Genomic DNA, 23785 nt, shown 5'->3' with positions numbered 1-23785 from the left:
GGAACACTTGTGGAGCCTGTGCTGTGGCACAACAAAGTGCTTGATAAGGTTTAAGTTATAGTATTTTGGGCTTGGATGTCGCCGAGTGCAATGCACGTGCCCTACTCTTAAGTGTAGCAAGGCCAGGCCTTGACTGCCGCGCATATACACTGAAAATTTGAAAGCGGCAGGGGCTGTGCAAAGTAGCCCACCTACTTGGGGTTAGTAAGCTTATAACTAAATTTATTTCTTAAGAAATACACATTAACAATTCATTAGTAAATTTCATTCCATTCCCAAAGCCACAATCTTTGGTCCGAGAAGGACTTTTATGAAACAGATTCATCGTCATTTTAATATTTGATCTAATTACAATGTTTTGTTAAAGTCTTATTCCACATGACATTGTATTATTGAATTAGAATGCTACTGTAGCGGTGAACTCGTCTCATATAAATAGCTTTCATTGAGCCCACCCAAAGCCATTCAGACTCTCAATCTCATCCTCACTTGTGCTCATATATGCAATCAATTCATTCAAACATTTTAAGAACAATTTAGATACGTTTTTGCATGCAAATCCTTCACAGATCATAAATATCTGTATACTGCAAAAGTAACGAAAAAGTTTCATACTTTTACACAAAAAACTTCCTTTTACAGGTCCTCTTAAAATTGCTCCAGATTTGGTTATCATAAAGATTAACAACTTTCTTGTTACACACCATGCACGTATCAGTATAAAATCCAGACCACAACCTAGATTTTCAACATTCAACCTTCTCTCGTCGCAATGAAAGGAAAAAAGAAGAAGCCTTCAAAACTCAAGGATAATAACATGAAGACCACATCCTACTACAATTTCATGCCAACCAAAGCTGAAGAGGATGAGGCAAGGCCCAGCGATAGCAAGCATCAAGTAAGAAGCACTCGTGTTCAAATTAAAGAGCTTTCACCGCAGCTGATAATTTTAGAGTCAAGCGATCCACATAACCTAAGAATGCCATCACAAACGAAGGACCTTCTTCCTTCTTAGAAGTTGAAGAGTATGAGTGCTGGTCTTTAACATGTTCAGCTAGTGGAGTTGGACTTTTATTTCTAGTTTTATATCGTTTGAGTTTCATGGATATTGGAATGTTTTCTCTTATATGAATAAAAAGTACTATTTTATGTTGTGTTTTTACTTAATTAATCAAACTTGACAAAACTTATCAGTAAAGAAAAATTGAGCTGTTGTTGACACTCTTAAAAGAATTATCCTATATATCCACAAACACACATGTGCACTAATTACCTAATAAGGCGGGTGCAAATTGACTATTTTGAGATGCCAATAACACAACTCAAAAAGGATTATTTTATATATATATACGCGCACACACACGCTAATTACTTATACAATTTTTTGGGAGATATTACTTATATATGGTGTGCCCTGTTTCTTTCGTAAGTCTTAAACCTACTTGTTCGAATTAAAAAAAGTCCCCAAAGATTGTGTAATGGTTGTATATAAATCGTTGGTTTTGTTATTCAATAAATTATATGCCCCGTACATTTTATTAAAGGTAAAAGTAAATGTAGCAAGTGGTGAATTATCTTGGTAGAAGTGGATTCTTTTTTTTTTTTTTAACTCACTATGTCATGACTTTAAACCCTTCTCTTCCTTTTAGCGTAACGTAAAAAAAAAAAATATATATATATATATATATATATATATATATATATATCGTTTGTAATAAAATAAGAGTGGTGCTATTCACATATTTATTTTTACGTCTCACACATGTAATGACCCGTCTCCAAAACTTACAGTCTTTATAATTTTTAAATGTGAATTTATGGAAATGCCCTTCGAGGCAAAGACGTAGACTTTTGTTGACCATCTTGTCATGTCATGTAAGGTTCGTTTTCTTGGCGTATCCTAGTAGTATTCGTCGCTATGAACGCATGGGTGCAAACAGAATGCAATTTGGAGTTATAACGAAGAAATTATTAACGAATTAAGTTGATGGCAAAATTGTAAATTTATTATTTCTGGATTGCTCCAGAATTTTGGAGCAAACTCTGGAAAGCCACGTGTGTGGCCCACATCAATACACTTTATGGCTTCATCACCTTTCAGGTGTCGACCAACACAGCTCGATTCAGAGTCCTAGTAGACATCCTAGGTCGGGGTGTGTCACACACATTTCTCAATTTACGGTTGTCGGATTAAATGAATTAAAGAAGATTAATTGACAAAAATTAACAAGGGTGTGTGGGAAGTAAAAATAGGGGTGTGAATAGCACTACCCTAAAATAAAACAAAAGCTTTTTTTTTTTTGCTTAAGGTTATTTTAATTAAATTTCTTACTTATTTTAAGTCATTACTAGTTTATGCACACACACAAAAAAGTTTTATTTTTGTTTTTAAAATTGAAGGAGAGAGGAAGCGATTAGAGAGAACGTGAGACTGAGGAGTAAGAGAGAGAGGTTTTTTTTTTTTTTTTTTTAAATTTTTTAAAATTAAAGATGTTAAAATCACCTGTAGGTGATGCTTAAACAAAAACCATCAAAAATTTATTTGTGAAATTACGTTACTACCCTTAACTTTTTTGTTGTGATAGAAGATTAAATAAACTTTTCACCCTCTTTTGGTTGACAAAGAGAATTCTATTAATATGTAGTTTGATTACATGATATACGTGTATTCGTAAACTTACCAATTAATCTTTTTTATATGCAATGATATTTTACACTAACAAGTGAAGCATATCAAATTCTCTATTAATGGGTTTCAGAATCTAAGATGTTTCACTTGTAAGTGAAAAGAAATATCATTAAAATGTGCCCTAGTGGCAAAAAAAAGATTATAATATGCTATGTTTTAGTGAAATTTTGCAAACCACATCATTTGATTTGCAAATTTGATCTTCCTAGCATTACCTTGTTATTTAAGCTTGAGTTTTTGTTTGTAAATTTGGTTTCCTTGACATTACTTTAAATATTATCCTTAAAAAATGAGAAATTTTTCGGTAAACCAGGTACACACATAAGCATAACAAGTGATGTTCCCAACTAATTACTGACTGACACCTCTAAAATAACAATTACAACAGAGATAAATCCTTCAAAAATTAATTGTTTTGATAAAAATAGTAAAATTAGAGAGTCATTTGTAGATTCCCCAGATCGACCCACCACCATTTCTCGTCTTTCCCCAGCCGCACCGACGACCATTTCCACCATTCCTCCCGTGGAACCATCCATCTCATCTTTACATTCTTAATAATGCTTAATCATTTTGTAGATCAACCAAATATATAAAAAATCGAAAGAAATAAGAAAAACATGATTAACTGATGGGGATTTCGCTGACCTCACAAACCCTTCAATCGGAGGCCGGCGATAGCAGATTTGAGGATGCCGGCGACTATTTTCTGTTTACATGTCAACATAAGAGTGGAGAGAAAAGAGGGAAGAGGAGAAAGAAAAGGAGGAAGAGAGAAGGGATTGGGCATCGTCGGTAGAGTCATAGGGCGGCGATTGAGGTGGTAGTTACTGGTGTTGTGGCGTGGAAGGGGTAAATTTGGAATTAGATAGGGGTAAATTTGGAGATCAATTGACAAAAAATTCTGGTTATTTAACAAAATTCACTTAAATGACTTAAATGACAATGTGACAGTTTTTTTAACTTCAAAGCTAAGATATCAAAGTGTTATGATTTTATTCGTTGAAAACTCCATGTCATTTCATGTTCTAGGTGCTTAGAAAACTTTCTTCTTAAAAAACAAAAATTGTTATAAATATGTGAAAGTTAGAGAGATAACATTTATTAGTGACAGGAGCGAAACATGTGTAAAATATCACACTGTAACTATAATATAAGGGGATGACAAATAAAAGAGGGACGGATAGATGCTGATGTTATTTATCTTTCATTTTCTCTGTATTTTGATAGTACACGGAGCACTCTATTTATATAGCAACTTCAGCACACACCTTTTGAAAATACGATCTCCTTCATTTCCAAAGTCCACATTACTGTGTGGGTATTGAAAATCTGTGTGGGCATTCATTAATCTGCCAAATATTTTCAACATTGCCAATGTTTTCAACACTCCCCCTTAGATGCCCACATATCAACATTAGTTGCCTCGTTAAAACCTTGCTCGGAAAAACCCAATGAGAAAAAACCATAGCAAAAGAAAAAGAGTACAACTTTACCTGGATTGTTGATATAGTGTTAAATATGCTTATGTTGCCTCGTTAAAACTTTGATAGGAAAACCCAATGGGAAAAATACTAATCGAAAGAAAAAGAGTACAACACGCATTTATCATGGGTGCTACCCCTGATATGTATCTCCTCCATATTCCGCATTTTCCAAATTTAGCTGATTGGTAAATCGACGTAATCTGATACTTTACAATAACTTCTAAAACATGCACTTTGGTAGAGACTTGGTGAACAGGTCTGCCAGATTTTCATTGGAATGGATTTGTCTGACTTCAATAACTTTAGCCTTCTGAAGCTCATGTGCACTGAAAAACTTTGGAGATATGTGTTTAGTCTTATCGCCCTTGATGAATCCTTCCTTCATTTGGGCAACACAGGGCACATTATCTTCATGAATGATAGTTGGAGTGTATGTCTTTGAAGTTAGACCACATGAATTCCGGATATGATGGATCATTGATCTTAACCAAGGATATTCACGACTTGCTTCATGTAAAGCAAGTATTTCTGAGTGATTTGAAGATGTAGCAACTAATGTTTGCTTTGTTGAGGGCCATGAGATTGATGTATCTCCATTCTTGAACACATATCCAGTTTGTGAGCTGACTTTATTCAGATTAGAGAGAAAATCAGCATCTGCATATCCAATAAGGACCTAGTCATTTATGGATTTCTTTGAGTAGAAGAGACCCATGTATGTTGTCCCATGAAGGTATCGCAATATATCTTTGATTCCTTTCCAATGACGAATTATTGGAGTAGAGCTATACTTTGCTAATAAGTTGACTGAAAAAGCTATATCTGGTCTAGTACATTATGCTAAATACAAAAAACACCTATTGCACTCAGATATGGTACTTCTGGACCAAAGACCACATCATCATCTTTTTTTGGACCAAATAGATCTCTCTTAATGTCCAGAGAACGAACGATCATTGGCGTGCTGAGTGGATAAGCCTTGTTTATGGTAAATTGCTTCGAGATTTTTTCAATGTATCTGCAAGATGAGACAATATTTTGTTTTCCCCAGGTCTTTCATTTCAAATTCGCTTTTCAGATATTCTGCAGTTTTATTGAGCTCTTCAGGAGTTCCAACTAAGTTCATATTATCGACATATACTGCCACTATAGCAAATCCAGAGTTGGATTTCTTAATGAGCACATAAGGGTAAATGACATTGTTGATATATCATTCTTTGATCAAATACTAACTGAGACGATTATACCGCATTCGTCCAGATTATTTCAGCCCATACAATGATCGCCTTAATTTTGATTGAGAGCATACCTCATGGTTTGTTAGTTGTTTCAAGCAATTTAAGTCATTCTGGGACTTTCATGTATATGTCAGTATCTAATTCTCTATATAGATACTCAGTGATGACATCCATAAATTGCATGTTAAGTTTTTCTGAACCACTAAAATTATTAAATAACGGAACATAATTGTGTCAATTACAGGAGAGTATGTCTCATCATAATCAATTCCAGGTCTTTGAGAAAAGTCTTGTGCAACGAGTCGTGCTTTATATCTTGCAATCTCGTTTTTCTCATTTCGCTTTCTTATGAATACCCATTTGTAACCCACATAGTTTATACAAGAAGGGGTTTGGACTACTGCTCCAAAACCTTTTCGCCTTTCAAAGGAATTTAATTATGCCTGGATTCACTTAGGCCAATCCTGCTTTTGTTTGCATTCATCGACAGAGCGGGGCTCAGTATCATCACTTAATATGATTTTGGTGGCTACTGCGAATGCGAACATGTCGTCAATGATTATTTCATTATGATCCCACAATTCATTAGTACAAGCATAATTTATGAAGATTTCTTTGCTTTCATGTACATCTATTTCTTCAGGTACATATGTCTTATCAAGGATATTGTCTTTTTTAGAAAGTACATAATCATGAATTGTGGATTTGTCATTCATTTTTTCTTCTTGAATGATTTCATTTGGATTCAGTTGTACCTCATCTTTCTTTTTCGAGGGGTTGAATCTTTGGAACTAGAGGTCTACCACATTTTAGGCGTGAACCAGATGAATCATTTGCTGCCACATTATTTTGTCTAAGAGGGATATCAATTCTTGCAGGTGCATTTGCAGCTGGTATATATGATTTTATCACTTTCATAGCATCATTAAATGCATCTGGCATTTGATTGGCAATACTTTGAAGATGAACGATCCTTTTCACGTCATTTTCACATTGAATGCTACGTGGATCGAAATGAGATATGGGAACAACCCAAGTCAGCTATTGCCATTCTTCTGGAACGATCTTTTCTCCCCCAAACGATGGGAAGATTGTCTCATCAAAGTGACAATCAGCAAAAACGAGCTGTAAACATATCACATGTCAAGGGTTCCAAATATCTAATGATAGATAGTGAATCAAAACCCACATAAATTACCAGTTTGCGCTGAGGTCCCATTTTAGTGCGTTGTGGTAGTGTAATAGGTACATAAACAACACAACTAAAAACTCCTAAATGTGAAATGTTTGGCTGATGCCCAAACACGAGTTGTATTGAGCAGTATTGGTGGTTGGTTATAGGTCTCAATTGAACCAATGATGCAGCATGTAAGATGGCATGTCCCATGCAGGACTTGGCAATTTTGTTTTCATGAGCAGAGTGCAAGCTATTAATTGAAGCAGCTTGATAAATGCCTTTGTTTAGACCATTTTGAGTATGAACATAAGAAACATGGTGTTCAACATCAATGCCCAATGTCATGCAGTAATCATCAAAAGTTTAAGATGTAAATTCACCAGCGTTATCAAGTCGGATTGACTTAATGGGGTAATCTAGGAAATGTGCTCGCAACTTAATTATCTAAGCAAAAAGTCTCGTTAAAGCTACATTACGAGTAGACAAGAGACAAACATATGACCATCGGGTAGATGAATCAACCAAAACCATAAAATATCGAAATGGTCCACATGATGGTTGAATAGGACCACAAATATCCCCTTGAATTATTTGCAGAAATAATGGGGATTTAGCATCAACCTTTAGTTGTGATGGTCTAATTACCAACTTTCCTTGAGAACAAGCCTTACAAATGTTATCATTTGAGATAACAATGTGTTTGCTCAATAAAGGATGTTCATTAAAGTTGGTAATGATCCTACGCATCATGGTACATCCTGGATGACCCAGACAGTCATGCCAAAGCATGTAAACTTTTGAATCAATGAACTTCTGGTTAATGACAGTATGTGATTCAACTGTCTTTATGTATGTATAATACAAACCACTCGTCAAACCACACAACTTCTTCAATATACGCTTCTGTGTATCATTAGAGGTAATGCATAGATACTCCACATTTTATGCACTTTTCGTTTCAATGTGGTATCCATTTAAATGTATATCTTTGAAACTCAACAAATTTCGAGTAGATCGAGTAGTGTACAACGCATTCTGTATGGACAATATTATTCCATTTGGTAATATAATCTGGGCTTTCCCTGAGCCTTCAATTACATCTAATTGGCGTGATATTGTTGTTACCCTTACTTTTGTAAGTATCAATCTTGAGAAATACTTTCGATCTCGAAGTATTGTAGGCGTGGTTACGCTGTCTGCAAGACAAATATCTCTGCCATTACTCTTGTTTTGAGAATGACCATAGTGCTTATCCATGCTTTCTGAGTAAGGGGATCTCGGTTAAAAGCAATTTATAACAGGAAATTTAAATGCCACTTTTATTGAATTTGAAATGCTAGTTTCAAACTACAAGTTCAGTACATTAAACATAAATGATTCAGTCAGACCGGTATACTTCATTCCCCATTTCTACAATGAAGTCCGAGACATTTAGGTGTGTTGTGTTCAACTGCCTTGATAAGTCGCACACTAGATCAGGTATATCCATTGGTTTAGCCTGGCCGAGAAAATTGGTCTCAACACCATTCTCCTTGATGGAGGCTTGATATATATCCACCAAATGTTTTGGGGTACGACAAGTACGCGCCTAGTGCCCATTACCACCACACCTATAGCAAACTCATTCAGAGTTTTTGGGAGCATTGTTCATATGAGCTTTACCTTTGTGGCGATTCACATTTTTGAAGTTTGGGCTTGAATTATGCCTTGGAACCTGGTTGCGAAATTGGACACCATGATTCTTGCCTTTCTCGTTCCACCGTCCTCGCTTATGCCCACGTCATCGTTCATGATTATTGCTATCAGAAGATGTGGCGTTCACTTCGAGGGAAGCAGCATTCACTTCTGAGAATAGTGCAAATCTAGTAGGTCGGGACTGATGATTTTTCATCAGGAGCTCATTGTTTTGTTCAGAGACCAAGATCACAAATATCAGCTGGTTGTATTAAGTAAAACCTCGCTCTCTATATTGCTGTTGCAGGAGCATGTTTGAGGCATGAAAGGTGCTGAAAGTCTTTTCCAGCATATTTTCCTTAGTGATGGTTTCCCCACAGAGTTTCATCTGGGAGCTAATTCTGAACATCGCAGAATTGTACTCAGCCACTGACTTGAAATCTTGGATCCTTAGGTGAGTTCACTCATAACGAGCTCTTGGAAGAATCACCATTTTCTGGTGATTGTATCTATTTCTCAATGTTTTCCAGAAAGCTAAAGGATCTTCAATCGTTAGGTACTCGTTTTTTAGTCCTTCATCAAGGTGGTGACGGATAAAGATCATGATCTTCGCCATATCTTGAGAAGATGCACTGTTCTCCTCCTTGATTGTTTCTCTAAGATTCTCTGCCTCCAAATGGATCTTGGTATCCACTACCCAGGTAAGATAGTTATTCCCAGTAATTTCGAGGGCAACAAAATCAAGTTTTGCCAAGTTCGCCATTTTCTTTTTTGAAAGAAAACTGAGATGTGTAAGAACTTGCAATAATATGTATTCTGGACGTATGTAGTGTTAAAACTTTTGGTTCTTACAAATTTTTCATTTTGATGTTTATGCCAAAATGATAAGCACTCGAAACTTCAGGCTCGAGATTTTCAAGATGAATGAGGAGGGCAATTGTACCGCACCATTCTCATTGAAATAACATAACATAGGATAGACGATTATTCTGCACCACTCAAGCAACAAGAAAATTTAAATACGTAGAGCAGGGTGGACGATTATACCGCACCACCTAAAATTGCAATGAAATTAAACAGTAGATAAATTAAATATGCAGGGTAGGGTGTGCGATTATACCGCACCACCATCCTAGATTGCAGTAAGATTAAATTTGCAGTTTAAGATGGGCGATTGTACCGCACCATCTTGGATTGCAGTAAGATTAAATTTACAGTTCAAGATGGACGATTGTACTGCATCATTTTGGATTGCAGTAAAATTAAAATACATAAACACTGGGTTAGTAATGAAGATCTACACCAAATAAGAAATCAAAGATATATGTAACTGTTAGGTTGAGAACTAGAAGCAGGCATAGTGCAAATAGTTACTCGTGAGGGTATATCCAGCAGTTGAGGCAGAGGAAGAAGATGAGCAAATAGTTCCTTGCGAGGGTATATCCAGCAGTTGAGGCAGAGGAAGAAGATGAACAGTAAAATCCTTAGAGGAAACATTTTTTTTTTCTTTCAACGAAGAGAAATGAGAAATGATTGGAGAGTCGTATTGATAACGTGATATAAATAGGTAAAAGTTAGAAAGATAGCTTTTATTAGTGACAGGAGTGAAGAATATCACATTGTACTATAACACAATGGGATGACAAATAAAAGAGGGACATATAGATGCTGATGTTATTTATTTTTCTTTTTCTCTGTATTTTGATAGTACACGGAACGCTCTATTTATAAAGTAACTCCAGTACACACGTTTTGAAAATGCGATCTCCTTCATTTCCAAAGTCTACATTATTGTGTGGGTATTGAAAATCTGTGTCAACATTCATTAATCTGCCAAATATTTTCAACACTCCCAATGTTTTCAACAAAAACCGAAAAAAGATTGAGTTTTTGTCCAACTAATTTGTCGCCGCTTTTCCCGTATCCGTCTGTACCTCTCAATTGTACCTCTCGTCCTTTTTCTTTTCCTTAATTTTTGAAACAGCCTGTCTCTCTCCTCTAAAGCCGTACATTAGGCAAACCCGCGCTTTTCTCTCGCTCCTCTCCCCTTTTTCTCTCTCCTCCCCTCTCTCTCTCTCTCTCTCTCTAAAACTCTCATTCATTCGCTTCTGCCTTCTGGCTGTGGCTGCCTGTTCTGGTTTTTGGTTAATCCTCTCGCGAAATCTCATCCGCAAAGGAAAAACCAAACAGAAACGATAGACAACCTATTAGCCCCAACCTGCCAAAACACCCCAAAAACGTTGTCTTTCTGTTTGTTTATTGTTGTTAAGACAACTTTGTCTTTCTTCTATTCTGTAGTGTTCAAGGGCCAACCTTTTCGCCTATCTCTATAAATTATTCATCTTTTGGGATCGATTGGGATTTTTTTTGCACGCGTGAAATCCTTCTGGTGCTTGTCCGTGGGTTTGATTTGTACCTGAAGGGTTTGTTTTGTTTGAATCTTATATATCTGGTTGTGGAAATTGAGTCGTTTTCTTAGAGTTTATTGCCATTTTTTGATTTATTTATTTTTTGGAAAAAAGAAAAATGAAAAGGGAGTGGTTGGTGACGAGGTACTTGGGATTTTGAAGATTGTTTTTGAACTGGGAATATAAAAGAAGGGAAGCTGCAATCGATTTTTCTCTTTGGCGCATGATTATCAATACTGGAGGCAATTTGGTGGTTGTGATTGAGTTTCAATTGGATCATATTTTTCTGTTCGTTGAATTTAAGGATACCTTTGTTGGTTAAATCGATTTGTTAACCCGAAAGGCTCTTCGAATTTATCTGTTTTGAGCATTTGTCATTGATGGGATTCATCCGAATCTGGCAAAGATGATGATGAGATGACGACGAAAATTTGAAGCTTTGTTGATCATGTCTCTCTAAGACAGCAGTTTGACACAGATTTGTTTTTGGGATTTGCTTGTTTTCTTTTGATTGTTTTTTGTTGTTTCGATTACTATTTGGTAGTTGGTGTTCTGTGTTTCGGTTGTGCTGCATTGATTGTTGGCAATGGATTCAAGGACAAGTGAGAACGTTGAAGTTGCGGATGTACCAAACATGGTGGATCACTTGAAAGGTAATATGAAGTCAAAACTTAGAAGTGCAGGGAGTGTGAGTTTCAAAGAGGTGGAACCAAATATTACGGGCACAGGAAGTATTAGTAACAAAGAGATGATCTTCCGAGCGGATAAAATCGATTTGAAGAACTTAGATATACAGCTTGAGAAGCATTTGAGCCGGGTTTGGTCCAAAAACATTGAGAGAACCAGGCCTAAGGAAGAATGGGAGATTGATTTAGCTAAATTGGAAATAAGATACATTGTAGCTCGGGGGACCTATGGTACCATATTCAGGGGTACCTATGATGATGAAGATGTTGCAGGTAATCACTGATAATGCCATTTCCATTGTAATTTTGATTTTGATTGGTCCTGTAGGATATCGTGTTTTTGTTTTGATTACATATTCTCTTTGTATCTCTGATGTTAATTTGGGATCTCATCACTAATTTCAATTTGGATTGGAGTGTAACGATAACGATGTAATATTAGAATTTGAATAATGGTGATGTTAAAGCACTAATTTGGAATATATCAAATTTTTAGGCATAAACTGGATTACGTGTTACATGTTCACATTTGAGCCATGACATGTGAGTTTTATATGGTCATGGTATGCATGCTAATTTATCTTTAGATATTCACCTTATCTTGACGTAGTGATGTATTAGAAGGTTGTGATTGCAGGGCTTAAGTCGAATTTTGATCGACACATCAAAACCACATAATTCTGATATGATACTGCAGCAACTCTCTAATAATATGAATTGTATTTACACTTTTTGGCTTCCGTTATTGAAAGTACCATTGCATGTATGGTCAATTGTGTACTGATGTTTATCGAACTTTCTGTCTAAAGGCGAATATGTGACATAAATCCTGTTGTTTCACTCTCTTCTCGCTAAGTGTTTATCAGTCATGTAAGGAGGTGTTGAACCTCATGTATGCTCTCTTGGATGCTTCCGACAATGTAAACTTATCTGGAATCCAGTGGAGTTTGATCATTTTTCATGGTAGCATTATGCTTGAATCTTGGCTTTTTGATATTGTATAACATTAGCGATTTAAATTTGGACTACGACTAACAAACTGATGTCAAATAAGAGCAACAAAATTGTTTGCTTCGTTGTTTGCATGTATATCGAATTCTAATTGCAATCTCATGCTAAATATTATAGTGAAGCTGTTGGACTGGGGGGAGGATGGCTATGCCACAATTGCTGAAACTGCTGCTCTGCGGGCATCGTTTCAAAAAGAAGTTGCTGTTTGGCACAAGCTTGACCATCCTAATGTTACAAAGGTACATACCAATTCTTCTTTATATCTTGTGTTCAGTTTGAAATCTGCACCATTAATGTTCAATATATTGTCAGCTGTGGAGTGATTATCATTTCCATTTTGTGCTGGTGATCTTGATAGTTATTTTACTAAATGATTTGGTAAAATAGTAGTGTCTCAGTTCCTCAGTGTGGTTCTTTGTTTATTATAATCCTTTGGGTTTTAACGATTCTCTCCACTCCCCTCTTTTATCACAGTTCATTGGAGCTTCAATGGGAACTTCAGATCTTAAGATTCCTACAAAAGGCTCTTCAAGTGACGGTGTAATTTCACATCCTGCTAGAGCATGTTGTGTTATTGTGGAGTATGTCGCTGGTGGGACACTAAAGCAGTACTTGATAAGAAATAGGCATAAGAAACTTGCCTTTAAGGTTGTGGTCCAACTTGCTTTGGACCTTTCTAGAGGGTGAGTTCGATTGTTCTCTACATTTCAGGACCATATACTTTTCCAGTAAATTTTTGTTGATCCGGGTTTTTTACCTTTCCCCTTGCAGTCTTAGCTATCTGCATTCTCAGAAGATTGTACACCGTGATGTCAAAACAGAGAATATGCTACTTGATACTCGCATAAACCTTAAAATAGCTGATTTTGGTGTCGCTCGTGTTGAAGCTCAGAATCCAAGGGACATGACTGGTGAAACTGGTACCCTTGGATACATGGCTCCAGAGGTATTCACGCTAGTTAATATCTTTACATGTTTTGTTACCCTTAAAAGCTAATTCTTTAGTTGTGCTCTATGAACTTGGAATACAAGAACAAAAAGAAAAGAGAAATACGACAAACCTCGCTACACTTTTAATGTCATCAATTAACTCCTATAATTATGCATAGTTTCTAAATGCATCTTTTTGTTTGGTATTGCCCTTTAAAATGGGTGGAAATAACTTGTGGCTTTCACATGTGAGCGCGTGCCTTTCATGTGAGAAAAGCCTAAACTACCTGCCCAAACCTTACCCACATATTTTCCAAGGAGACCAAAATGCCATAAGCCTGTTGTGGGGCAAATGCAAAGGTAACTAGGCTCAGGAAAACGGTATGAAGGAAAGCTCTGACAGGGTCTCAACATCCCTATTGAAATGTTGGGGATTGCTTGTTGTAGCTGGTATTCATAGTAGTAAAGATAGTATTACAAAGCTACCTTCCTTTTACTTTTGCCTGGGCAAATCGACACTTATTTGCACTAACTACTTCTCCATCCCAGCTTATGACCCCTTACTCTTAACCCCACCAAATTTGCAAGTGAAGGCGATGAACACAAGGACTCAAATGAGAACTTTTTTAGCATCCAAACTTGATTAGGAATTCAATGTCCTCCTGATCGTCTCCCTTGGCATTCTTGCAATCCCCAGGCATCAGAACCCAACAAGTAATACGTTGAGGTTGAGTCTAATAACCTCTTATTAAATACATGAGCAACACCACTGAGCATTTAACTAGTTTCATGACCTTTTCGTGTTACTAAAAATTAGCTTGACTGATTAAGTTGAATCGAGCTTTAGATGAAAGAGAGAGAAGGGGAAGGTGATAGGGTTTAGTTGAAGAGTTGCGGATTGCAGGATCATAATTGTAGATCATACTGAAGCCATTGTTACTGATGGTACAGATTAAGGATTCCAGGCCCTCGCCTGAACTAATACTTGGCACATAAAGGGCCAACCTTTTGAGAAGGTTGTTAGAGAGTGGATAGAGAGAGAAGGTATTATGGCTATGATATCAAGAAAAAAAGGGATGTGTGCCGGTTGAGGGTTGTGATCGGGGTTTGGACAAAAGGGTCTAACTATTAAGTGTAGAATTAGAAGTTATCATTGGAACGAGCCTAGAGTTTATGGGGGTTAATTGCTTTTTGTTCCTCCTTGATGAGGTAAAACCATCACTTGTGCTGTTAGTTACAAATATCTACAGGCTACGTAATTTTTTTTCTTTCCAATTTTATGTACATTATTGGGTTTGAAATGAATGTCAATGAACAAAAATTAAACTTATCACATTCTCTCCTCTCCTTACATCTCTCATTGCATGTTTGAACACACGGTTCAGTACAGTAGCTCATGTGGTAGCATGTAGGGTTTTCAATGGTAAACCATTAAGCTGACAAGATATTTATATAGGTTCTGGATGGTAAGCCTTACAATAGAAGATGTGATGTCTATAGCTTTGGCATATGTCTATGGGAAATTTATTGCTGTGACATGCCCTACCCGGATCTTAGCTTTGCTGATGTATCATCTGCGGTTGTTCGGCAGGTAAGTTTGTTCTATGAATAGATGGCTCTTTTTTACATAAGAGGACGTAGAGTTTACATTTCTCTGTTGGTTCAGTCTGAATGAACTTTCGTGGTTGTCTTAGTAAAGATTTTAATTTTTTGTTCTGTTAAAGATTTGACATATAACTTTCTATGAGCGTTTCATTGTGCATATTATACGATTTTGTTATCAGAATCTACGGCCAGAAATCCCCAAATGTTGTCCAAGTTCTTTGGCAAACATCATGCGCATGTGCTGGGATGGAAATGCAGACAAACGTCCTGAAATGGGTGAGGTGGTGAAAATGTTGGAAGCAATTGATACGAGCAAAGGAGGCGGAATGATACCTGAAGACCGTTCTCCGGGCTGTTTTTGTTTTGCTCCCACTCGCGGTCCATGAGCTTATTACCCTTTATTTGTACCAACCACCAAAGAAAATTGATCGGGCTGTTTTCTTGCCAGAAATAAGATAAAAACAGAAAGAGTGGTAAGGTTTTCTCTGATATGCAGTTGCAGACTCTCTTAAGGTTGCGAACTTGTTTTTTATTGAATCAACAAAGAAAGGTTTATGATTTTCCCATCAATCTCTATTCCATCTTGTGTTTGTGATGTGGTTCTGTGTCAATACTGCGTCATGCCATATCAACTGGTCCGAGTGTAAGCCTCATAATGTAAAGCTATGAATGCCATGTGTTAGAATCGTAGACTATAGGAAGATGAACGGCTGAGATCGCTTTGATGAATGTGTGAGCTCCAGCTACGTAACTGACATTGGCAGTGCGCGATTTCTTTGTGTGAGAGTGAGAAGGAATATGAACATTCCTCTGTGGTTTACAGAGGCTGAAGCATTCAACCATTCTGAGCATTTTCCATTGTTCCATTGTACAATAATATCATCACCTGATAAGAGATAAAGAATGTGACATGCACATGTTATAATTAAGTTTCTCTATTATGGATGTAACACAAAACCAACAACTTACCTTTCCTCAAATATCTCATATTATTGTAGCTAACAAAACGTAACTACATGCAGAGCGGATTCATTATAGAACCTGGGTGGTCACCGGACCACCCAAAAGCCCGGAGAGTGGCTGTGAGGATCTCGGAGGACCACCCAAGTCTAGCTGAGGTGGAGGAGAAGAGCAGCAGCTGCTGTAGGAAGTTCTGCAAGCAGTTTTTTGAGTCATTGTTTTGATTCCAGATAAGTTTGGAGCTGCCTTTGCACCTGTGAAATCTGGTGTTGGTAACAACATGTCGGTATCGAAAAATTAGGGAAAGGATGTTTGTTTGTTTTTTCGTTTTTGGAAATTGCAATTTTTATTTAATTATAAGTTAAAAAAAATAATAAAATATGAGGGGTGAAGCAGTACCTACTGAGATACTTTTTATACGATGAATCACCTTCTGAGATTTTTAGATGCAGCCTAAGTGCCTAACATGTTTGGGTTGTCCAACACGTCTCCACGGGTCAAAGGCAAAGCCATAAAAAAAAAAGAGACTTCAAATGTTATTATTTGACTCAAATTATAATACGTAAATTTGTTTTGATTAAAATATTTTATGTTTTGGGACACATTGTGTGACATCTCACATCATCTAGGGAAATGATCCTTATATTTATATTCCCATCTCTACCTAGCACGAGGCCTTTTGGGAGCTCACTGACTTCGGGTTCCATGGGAGGTCTGAAGTTAAACGAGTAGCGCGCGAGAGTACTCCCATGATGGGTGACCCACTGGAAAGTTCTCGTGTGAGTTCCCAGAAACAAAACTGTGAGGGCGTGGTCGGGACCCAAAGCGGACAATATCGTGCTACAATGGTGGAGCGGGCCTGGGAAGTGGTCCCTCCGGGGCCGAGATGTGACAATTTGGTATCAGAGCCTAACCCTGGTTGTGGTGTGTCAACGAGGACGTCGGGCTCCTAAAGGGGGTGGATTGTGACATCCCACATCGTCCAGGGGAGTGATCCTTATATGTATATTCCCATCTCTACCTAGCACGAGTCCTTTTGGGAGCTCACTGATTTCGGGTTCCATGGGAACTCCAAAGTTAAGCAAGTAGCACGCAAGAGCACTACCATGATGGGTGACCCACTGGGAAGTTCTCGTGTGAGTTCCCAGAAACAAAACCGTGAGGGCGTGGTTGAAGTTCTCGTGTGAGTTCCCAGAAACAAAACCGTGAGGGCGTGGTTGGGGCTCAAAGCGGACAATATCGTGCTACGGTGGTGGAGTGGGCCCAGGAAGTGCCCCCCCCCCCGGGCGGGGATGTGACACATTGACTTCTAGGTCATTCTCATCCTAATACTTGAAATAATACACTAGGTGACTTGTGTTTTCGATACTCTAAAAATAATATGGAATAAAAAATGCACCGAGTATTTCAATATGTGTATTTACTTATTGAATTTACTTTAATTTTATTGATTACAATTGCCTCAGTGAGCAGAACATTTTTTGTCATGAATATCGTAAAAAAGTCTACTCCGCAACATAATGAGAGAACAATAGTTAATTATAACTTAATTGTCTACATTGAGAACAATGTTTTTTTGTATTGACAATGAAACAATCGTGACACGTTTTCAAAGTATGAAACCTTGTCGCAGATATATTTACCTTTATAGCTTGTAATCTTGTTTGGATAAAGACTCTGGAAAAAAATTGCAGTTTATCGCTTAATTTTTTTAATGTTATTTTTGGAAAGAAATGAATGTCATGCAACTTAAATACTGCTGATGAAAAAAAAAAAAAAACTTTTGCAAATTCTAACTTAAAATCCTATATACGTTCTCAAATACAGTAGATGAATGCACATAAGTTTCAATTTTGAAAGTTGATTTCCACACACGTTTATTTAAATATAAAGAAAACGAAATACATAATTATACACCATAATTAAACAATGGTGTGCACCAGAAAATAAAAAAGAAAAAGAGGCGATTATCATTTTCTAATATTTTCTCTAAATTTTGAAGAAATTGTCATCTCAAAAAATAAAAAATAAAAATATCCGCTCAATTGGAAAACAGAGGGAAAAAATTTCCACAAAACAGTATGATGAAATCCAATACGATTCAAGAGTCCAATCCCAACGCAGAAGGAAGCAATTGAAACATTTCAGTTAAGTTAGTTGGCACAGTTGGTGCAAACCCCAAACAATGGCTGCGACGCTCCAACTGAGCCCTCTGGTCTCCGCCGCCCCAAGCTTCGCAGCTCCCACCACCCAAAACGAACCCAAAACCACAGCCATGGAAACTTCCCCAACTGGGTTACTCAGAAACTGCAAAACCATGAACGAAGTAAAGCAGCTCCACTGTCACATCACCAAAACCGGCCATGGCAGCAAACCATCCACTGTCACCAGGCTAATTTCTACATGCGCCGAAATGGGCACCTCCGAAAGCTTGGAGTACGCCCGAAAAGCCTTCGACTTGTTCCTTGGGGACCAAGAAACAAAGGGTGTGTTGTTCGTGTGCAATTCTCTGATAAGGGGTTATGCAAGTGCAGGGCTCAGTGATGAGGCTATCTTGCTTTATGTTCAGATGGCAGTGAGGGGGATTTTGCCCGATAAGTTCACGTTTCCGTTCGCGCTGAGCTCTTGCTCGAAGGTTGTGGCTTTCTGTGAGGGGGTTCAGCTCCATGGAGCGCTTGTGAAGATGGGATTGGAGGGAGATAGGTTTATTGAGAATTCTTTGATCCATTTTTATGCCGAGTGTGGGGAGTTGGATTATGGACGCAAGGTGTTTGATGGAATGTCTGAGAGAAATATCGTGTCATGGACTAGTTTGATTTGTGGTTATGCTAGGAGGAACTTCCCAAGGGAGGCTGTTTCTTTGTTTTTTGAGATGGTGGCAGAGGGTTTTGAACCTAATTCAGTTACCATGGTGTGTGTCATTTCTGCTTGTGCAAAGTTGAAGGATCTTAAATTGAGTGAGAGGGTGTGTGCTTACCTTGGAGAGTCGGGAGTGAAAGTTAATACGCTTATGGTGAATGCACTTGTTGATATGTATATGAAATGTGGAGAAACGGATGCTGCAAAGCAGATTTTTGACGAATGTGTGGATAAGAATTTGGTTCTTTACAATACAATTTTGTCAAATTATGTGCGTCAGGGACTGGCTAGGGAGGCACTTTCTGTCTTGGATGAAATGATGCGACAGGGTCCAAGAGCCGACAGGGTTACATTGTTATCTGCAATCTCAGCATGTGCACAACTAGGCGATTCTATATCTGGAAAGTGCTGCCATGGTTATGTTATAAGGAATGGACTAGAAGGTTGGGATGCTATCTGTAATGCCATGATTGACATGTACATGAAGTGTGGAAAACAAGAGATGGCCTGCAGAATTTTTGATAATATGTTGAATAGGACTGTAGTTTCATGGAACTCGGTGATTGCTGGTTTTGTAAGAAGTGGTGCCGTGAAGTCAGCGTGGCAAATGTTCAATGAGATGCCAACGAGTGATCTTGTCTCTTGGAACACCATGATTGGTGCCTTGGTCCAAGAAAGTATGTTTGAGGAAGCAATTGAGCTTTTTCGGGTGATGCAGGCTGAGGGAATAAAAGGAGATAGGGTGACCATGGTGGAAGTGGCATCTGCCTGTGGATATCTAGGAGCTCTTGATCTTGCAAAGTGGACCCATGCTTATATTGAGAAGAATAAAATCGACTGTGATATGCAGCTTGGCACAGCCTTAGTTGACATGTTCGCTAGATGTGGCGATCCTCAGAGTGCAATGAAGGTGTTCGATAAAATGAGGAGAAGAGATGTTTCTGCATGGACCGCAGCCATTGGAGCAATGGCCATGGAGGGAAATGGGGAACGGGCTCTAGAGCTTTTCAATGAGATGATTAGGCAAGGAGTGAAACCAGATGAAGTTGTCTTTGTGGCACTACTAACGGCATGCAGCCATGTTGGATTTGTGGAACAAGGATGGAACATTTTCAGGTCAATGAAGTCTGTTCATGGCATTTCCCCACACATTGTTCATTATGGTTGCATGGTTGATCTGCTAGGCCGAGCGCGGCTCTTGGAAGAAGCTGTTGATCTGGTAAAGAGTATGCCAATGGACCCCAATGATGTCATTTGGGGGACTCTCTTGGCTGCTTGCCGAACTTATAAGAATGTTAAAATTGCATCATACGTGGCCGAACAGATGTCCACACTATCTACTCAAAGGACCGGGATTCATGTGCTTCTATCAAACATATACGCATCTGCTGGGAAATGGGATGACGTTGCAAAAGTGAGGCTGCATTTGAAGGAGAAAGGCGTCCACAAGGTACCCGGATCAAGTTCCATAGAGGTTAATGGAATGATCCATGAGTTTACGTCTGGTGGTGATACAAACACAGAGAAGAGCCAGACTGCATCGATGCTACAAGAAATAAATTTCAGACTGAGAGAAGTTGGTCATGTTCCGGATTTGGACAATGTACTGCTTGATGTTGATGAGAAGGAAAAGGAGTACTTGCTCAGTCGTCACAGTGAGAAACTGGCCATTGCTTTCGGGCTCATTGGAACAGGACAACGAGTGCCGATTCGTGTGGTTAAGAATCTCAGAATGTGCTCTGATTGTCACTCCTTTGCCAAGTTTGTGTCAAAAATATACAACCGGGAAATTACCGTTCGAGATAACAACAGGTTCCATTTTTTCCGTCAGGGGCTTTGCTCTTGTGGTGATTACTGGTGATAGAAATATAATTGAAGAAAGGTTTCTTTTCTCGAACCCTTGTTATTCTCGTTGCTCAGGCTTTCCGTCAGTAATGCATGTTTAAATCGTACTTACGAGTTTTCTTCTTGTTCAAGAAAGACGTCTACTGATCTATGGATCAAGCATATTCCACCTTGGACTGGGATTGAGGCACAGATCTTGGAAACCCAGGCTCGGTTTTGGCCTCATCCGTCGATAATACTAACGTCGGACATCATCAAGAAGCCTCAGTTCTCATGAAACAGGATGATACCAACGTCCATCAAGTGCAAGCATATCCGGAGAAAAGGAAGACATTTGAGGAACCAATGCATCGTCGAAAAAGAAGCGTGAGGAGCAGCCAGCTGCTTCAACTTCGCCAATGATTTAGCGACGACTAGCAACCTTTCGTGGTGGTTTGTCCCTCTCAGAATGAAGGCCTACTGAATTCAAATGCGATCAACATTTTTTGTTTTCAGGATCTTAACAACCGACATTCTAAAGCTTGAGCGTTAACAAAGTTTTTATTTCATCAGGATACAAAAGAGAGCAAGTCTACAAAATTTAACCAACATTTTACATGACAAAATAACCAAGCATCATAAAACAGTCCTAAATGCCTTTAGGCTATCACGATTTGCTTCGTAGCTGGGGAAATATGGCGTCAATGGAGGCATGGTGCATCGGATCTTTGAGCCAGAGATTTGCTACATGATGATGAGATGAGGTGTGCCGGTGGACTTCTTCAACGAGCCAGATGGTGGCTTCAGCTTTACAAGGATGAATGATGGTATCCAAGGGCCTGTACTCCGCCTCACTGCCGATCCTCAGCTGATCCCACTGTTTTAGGAGAAGATTGGTGAGGTAATGCAAAGGTTGTCCATACAATTGCTTAATGGACTTGCCTAAACCCGTCCATGAGGTAAATGGAATAACAGAGCCACGGTTTGATGGGATCGGGATCTGCTTCATGTAGTCTTGATACATCTCTGCCCTTCGTGCCAAAGCACCTACAATTACAAACACGTTTAGAGGATAAAAAGCTATCTAACGATTCAAGAGCATTGGATTCATCAAGGGTGTTAACGTACACTTCATTAGGTGTGAAACATACATTTCAAACGACAAGAATAACAATAGTGAGTCCGCATTTTATTCAGCTTAGTTAACAAGTTAATCGCATCGTCATACTGGCATTTAATATAGCCAACTATGTAGCCAGCCACTGCACCGCAATAAAAGGAAAAACAAAACTTTCTGGCCGATTATCTTAGCCAAGGAGCGTTTTCGGTAATAAAATGGAAAAATGTTAATCCATTTACCGGAACAAACAGCATTGCATGGCTTGGAACAGAAATTTTTACAGATGAATAACATCTTGATGGAATTAGTCACTGTAATCTAAACATGATACGGGTCTATACAAGGTTGATAATAAGCATCTACGATGATAACTTCCTCAAAACTTGAATGTAAGGTATTTTAAAAGCATGTTTAAAGCGCTAGCAATTTCAACTGGAATTCGTACTTCTTTATAGTTAGAAAAAACCTAGCAATAAATCTTAAATGATAGTAACAATACGATTTCAGCATAAATCGGTTCACCAGTTTCAGCAAAACAAGGCTCCAATAGCTTGACTGCACGTACCTTCTGGTGTTATTTCTTTGTCAGGTTGATCAAATGTGATATTAGTGTCTGACTGCTTGCTATCGCACTCATTAACGGATTCCATCTCCATTTCCGGGGAAGAAGAGTCATCTGATGAAATAACATCCACCTGCTCATCCCAGGGAGCTGCCCTCTTCATAGTCACTCACTCAGCAAACCTGCACACAACATCACTCACTCAGCATTCTCAGGGAGTACAAGATTAAAGAGCTAGCTGAAGTAAAAAACGCGAAAAAGTTAAGCTCCCAAAAGAACCATAAGTTACTCAATTTCTGCAGCATACACACCACCCACCACCATAAAGCATCATTTCGATAAGTTTGCTACACGGAAGGTTTCAGAGAAAATTACAGATTCTGGTGGCATTTGAAACATAATCATCCTATCATCGGGTTTTTTGCTAATCTTCAATTACAAAGGCGTTCCGAGGAAACTAGATGCATGACAATACCTGCTGCTAAATTCAAAACCATGGCTGCCCACATGGGAACAACAACTGTCACAAAAATTCTCTATTCCTAATTCCCAAAGGCAAAAATTAAAACCTAAACAGATAAATTAGGTTATGAATTATGGATAAAAGGCATGCAATAAATAGGCACAGTCTAAGCTAATCTAATCTGGACTACCAAAATCATGAATCATCAATTTTTAATCTTTTCAATTTCTACCGGGAACCCATTTCCTTCTGCCAAATGGGTTTTCAAATTTTCGCTCGATTCTATCAACTTTGTCAGAATTAACAATTCTACAAAGCATTCTTGCAGTGAATTTCCATGAACCATTTTTGCCTAATTAGTTTTCAATTGCATCGTATTTCAAAAAAAAAAAAAAAAAAAAAAAAATCCTAAAAACATTCTTGATTCTTCAAAATTTCCCAAAAGTGGCAGAACTGAATCACCCAATTTGTCAAATTAGAAGACCCAATAAATAAGAGGTACGAGAGTTTACTGAATTGCAGAGAGAGAGAGAGAGAGAGCAGCGGAGGACTGGAACTGACTGACCTGTAAACAGCAAAGGAGAAACGAATTTTTGTGGTGACGTCAACTTTTCTCAGTCAGTTGTACCAATTCGGTCTAATTTGTAATAGAATAAGTAAGCAGAGGTAACTGAGGAGAGTTCCACTCTGGGCTCCATCACTGGCCCGTCCGTATGTGCTCACCATATGGGTCGCCCCGACCCAACCCTTTTACGTGTGAGATCCATTATAAACTAATGGTAACAATAACTAACAGTCACTTTTGAGTGCTTTGTATTAAAAACTAACGATTATAAAGGCCGACAATCACTTTTACGTGCCTATTATGAAGAGCCAACGACTTTGCAAGAAGAACTAACGATTATAAAGGCCGACAATCACTTTTACATGCTTAGTATGAAAAACCAACGATTGTAAAGGTTGACTATCAATTTTGCATAATTAGCGTGCATGAGAGACGTTAGCATTTGACCTCTCTTTTAGTGTATAATTCAAAATTATTGTTGTTTTGTTTCTAACTTTAACTTTTCTTTTATTTTTCAAAGAAAACAT

At 38.1% G+C, this 23785-nt stretch overlaps 3 protein-coding genes across 5 annotated transcripts; 2 read left to right on the top strand and 1 right to left on the bottom strand.

The window, feature by feature from the left end:
- The first annotated feature begins 10349 nt into the window (after positions 1-10349).
- LOC137732304 (serine/threonine-protein kinase 52-like) lies at positions 10350-16249 on the top strand. 2 transcript variants are annotated; one of them, XR_011068324.1, is made up of 7 exons: positions 10350-11632; positions 12488-12609; positions 12845-13053; positions 13142-13316; positions 14757-14891; positions 15085-15378; positions 15928-16249. XR_011068324.1 is itself a non-coding variant. In XM_068471610.1 (6 exons), exons 1-6 carry the CDS (start codon positions 11260-11262, stop codon positions 15289-15291), a joined length of 1221 nt encoding a protein of 406 aa, XP_068327711.1. In that variant the 5' UTR covers positions 10350-11259; the 3' UTR covers positions 15292-15878. The 2 variants fall into 2 exon arrangements, 1 of the variants encoding a protein (XP_068327711.1); XM_068471610.1 differs by lacking the exon at positions 15928-16249 and having other exon boundaries at positions 15085-15878.
- A 1644-nt stretch (positions 16250-17893) lies between these two features.
- Positions 17894-20980, top strand: LOC137731417 (pentatricopeptide repeat-containing protein At3g22690). The gene has a single exon (XM_068470524.1). The coding sequence runs from the start codon at positions 18051-18053 to the stop codon at positions 20583-20585; it is 2535 nt and encodes an 844-aa protein (XP_068326625.1). The 5' UTR covers positions 17894-18050; the 3' UTR covers positions 20586-20980.
- A 110-nt stretch (positions 20981-21090) lies between these two features.
- On the bottom strand, positions 21091-23337 carry LOC137731418 (protein RDM1). 2 transcript variants are annotated; one of them, XM_068470525.1, is made up of 3 exons: positions 23259-23337; positions 22234-22412; positions 21091-21595 (listed from the first exon to the last, which is right to left on the bottom strand). In XM_068470525.1, the coding sequence occupies exons 2-3, from the start codon at positions 22391-22393 to the stop codon at positions 21216-21218; spliced, it is 540 nt and encodes a 179-aa protein (XP_068326626.1). In that variant the 5' UTR covers positions 22394-22412; positions 23259-23337; the 3' UTR covers positions 21091-21215. The 2 variants fall into 2 exon arrangements, with proteins under 2 accessions (XP_068326626.1, XP_068326627.1); XM_068470526.1 differs by having other exon boundaries at positions 23206-23307.
- Positions 23338-23785: the final 448 nt, after the last annotated feature.

Source organism: Pyrus communis, chromosome 4 (assembly GCF_963583255.1).
Source record: "Pyrus communis chromosome 4, drPyrComm1.1, whole genome shotgun sequence".
NCBI classification, from domain to species: domain Eukaryota; kingdom Viridiplantae; phylum Streptophyta; class Magnoliopsida; order Rosales; family Rosaceae; genus Pyrus; species Pyrus communis.
Note: the sequence above shows the minus strand (reverse complement) of the source record. Positions and strands in the feature narration are given on the sequence as shown.

What these genes read in the sequence shown, in the direction of transcription:
- LOC137732304 (XM_068471610.1), top strand. Translation starts at nt 11,260, where the DNA reads ATGGATTCAAGGACAAGTGAGAACGTTGAAGTTGCGGATGTACCAAAC. An exon ending in GCTTTGGACCTTTCTAGAGG is followed by an intron (nt 13,054 to 13,141) that starts GTGAGTTCGATT and finishes TTCCCCTTGCAG; the next exon opens with TCTTAGCTATCTGCATTCTC. An exon ending in CATCTGCGGTTGTTCGGCAG is followed by an intron (nt 14,892 to 15,084) that starts GTAAGTTTGTTC and finishes TTTTGTTATCAG; the next exon opens with AATCTACGGCCAGAAATCCC.
- LOC137731417 (XM_068470524.1), top strand. Translation starts at nt 18,051, where the DNA reads ATGGCTGCGACGCTCCAACTGAGCCCTCTGGTCTCCGCCGCCCCAAGC.
- LOC137731418 (XM_068470525.1), bottom strand. Translation starts at nt 22,393, where the DNA reads ATGAAGAGGGCAGCTCCCTGGGATGAGCAGGTGGATGTTATTTCATCA. An exon ending in CAAAGAAATAACACCAGAAG is followed by an intron (nt 21,596 to 22,233) that starts GTACGTGCAGTC and finishes TTGTAATTGTAG; the next exon opens with GTGCTTTGGCACGAAGGGCA.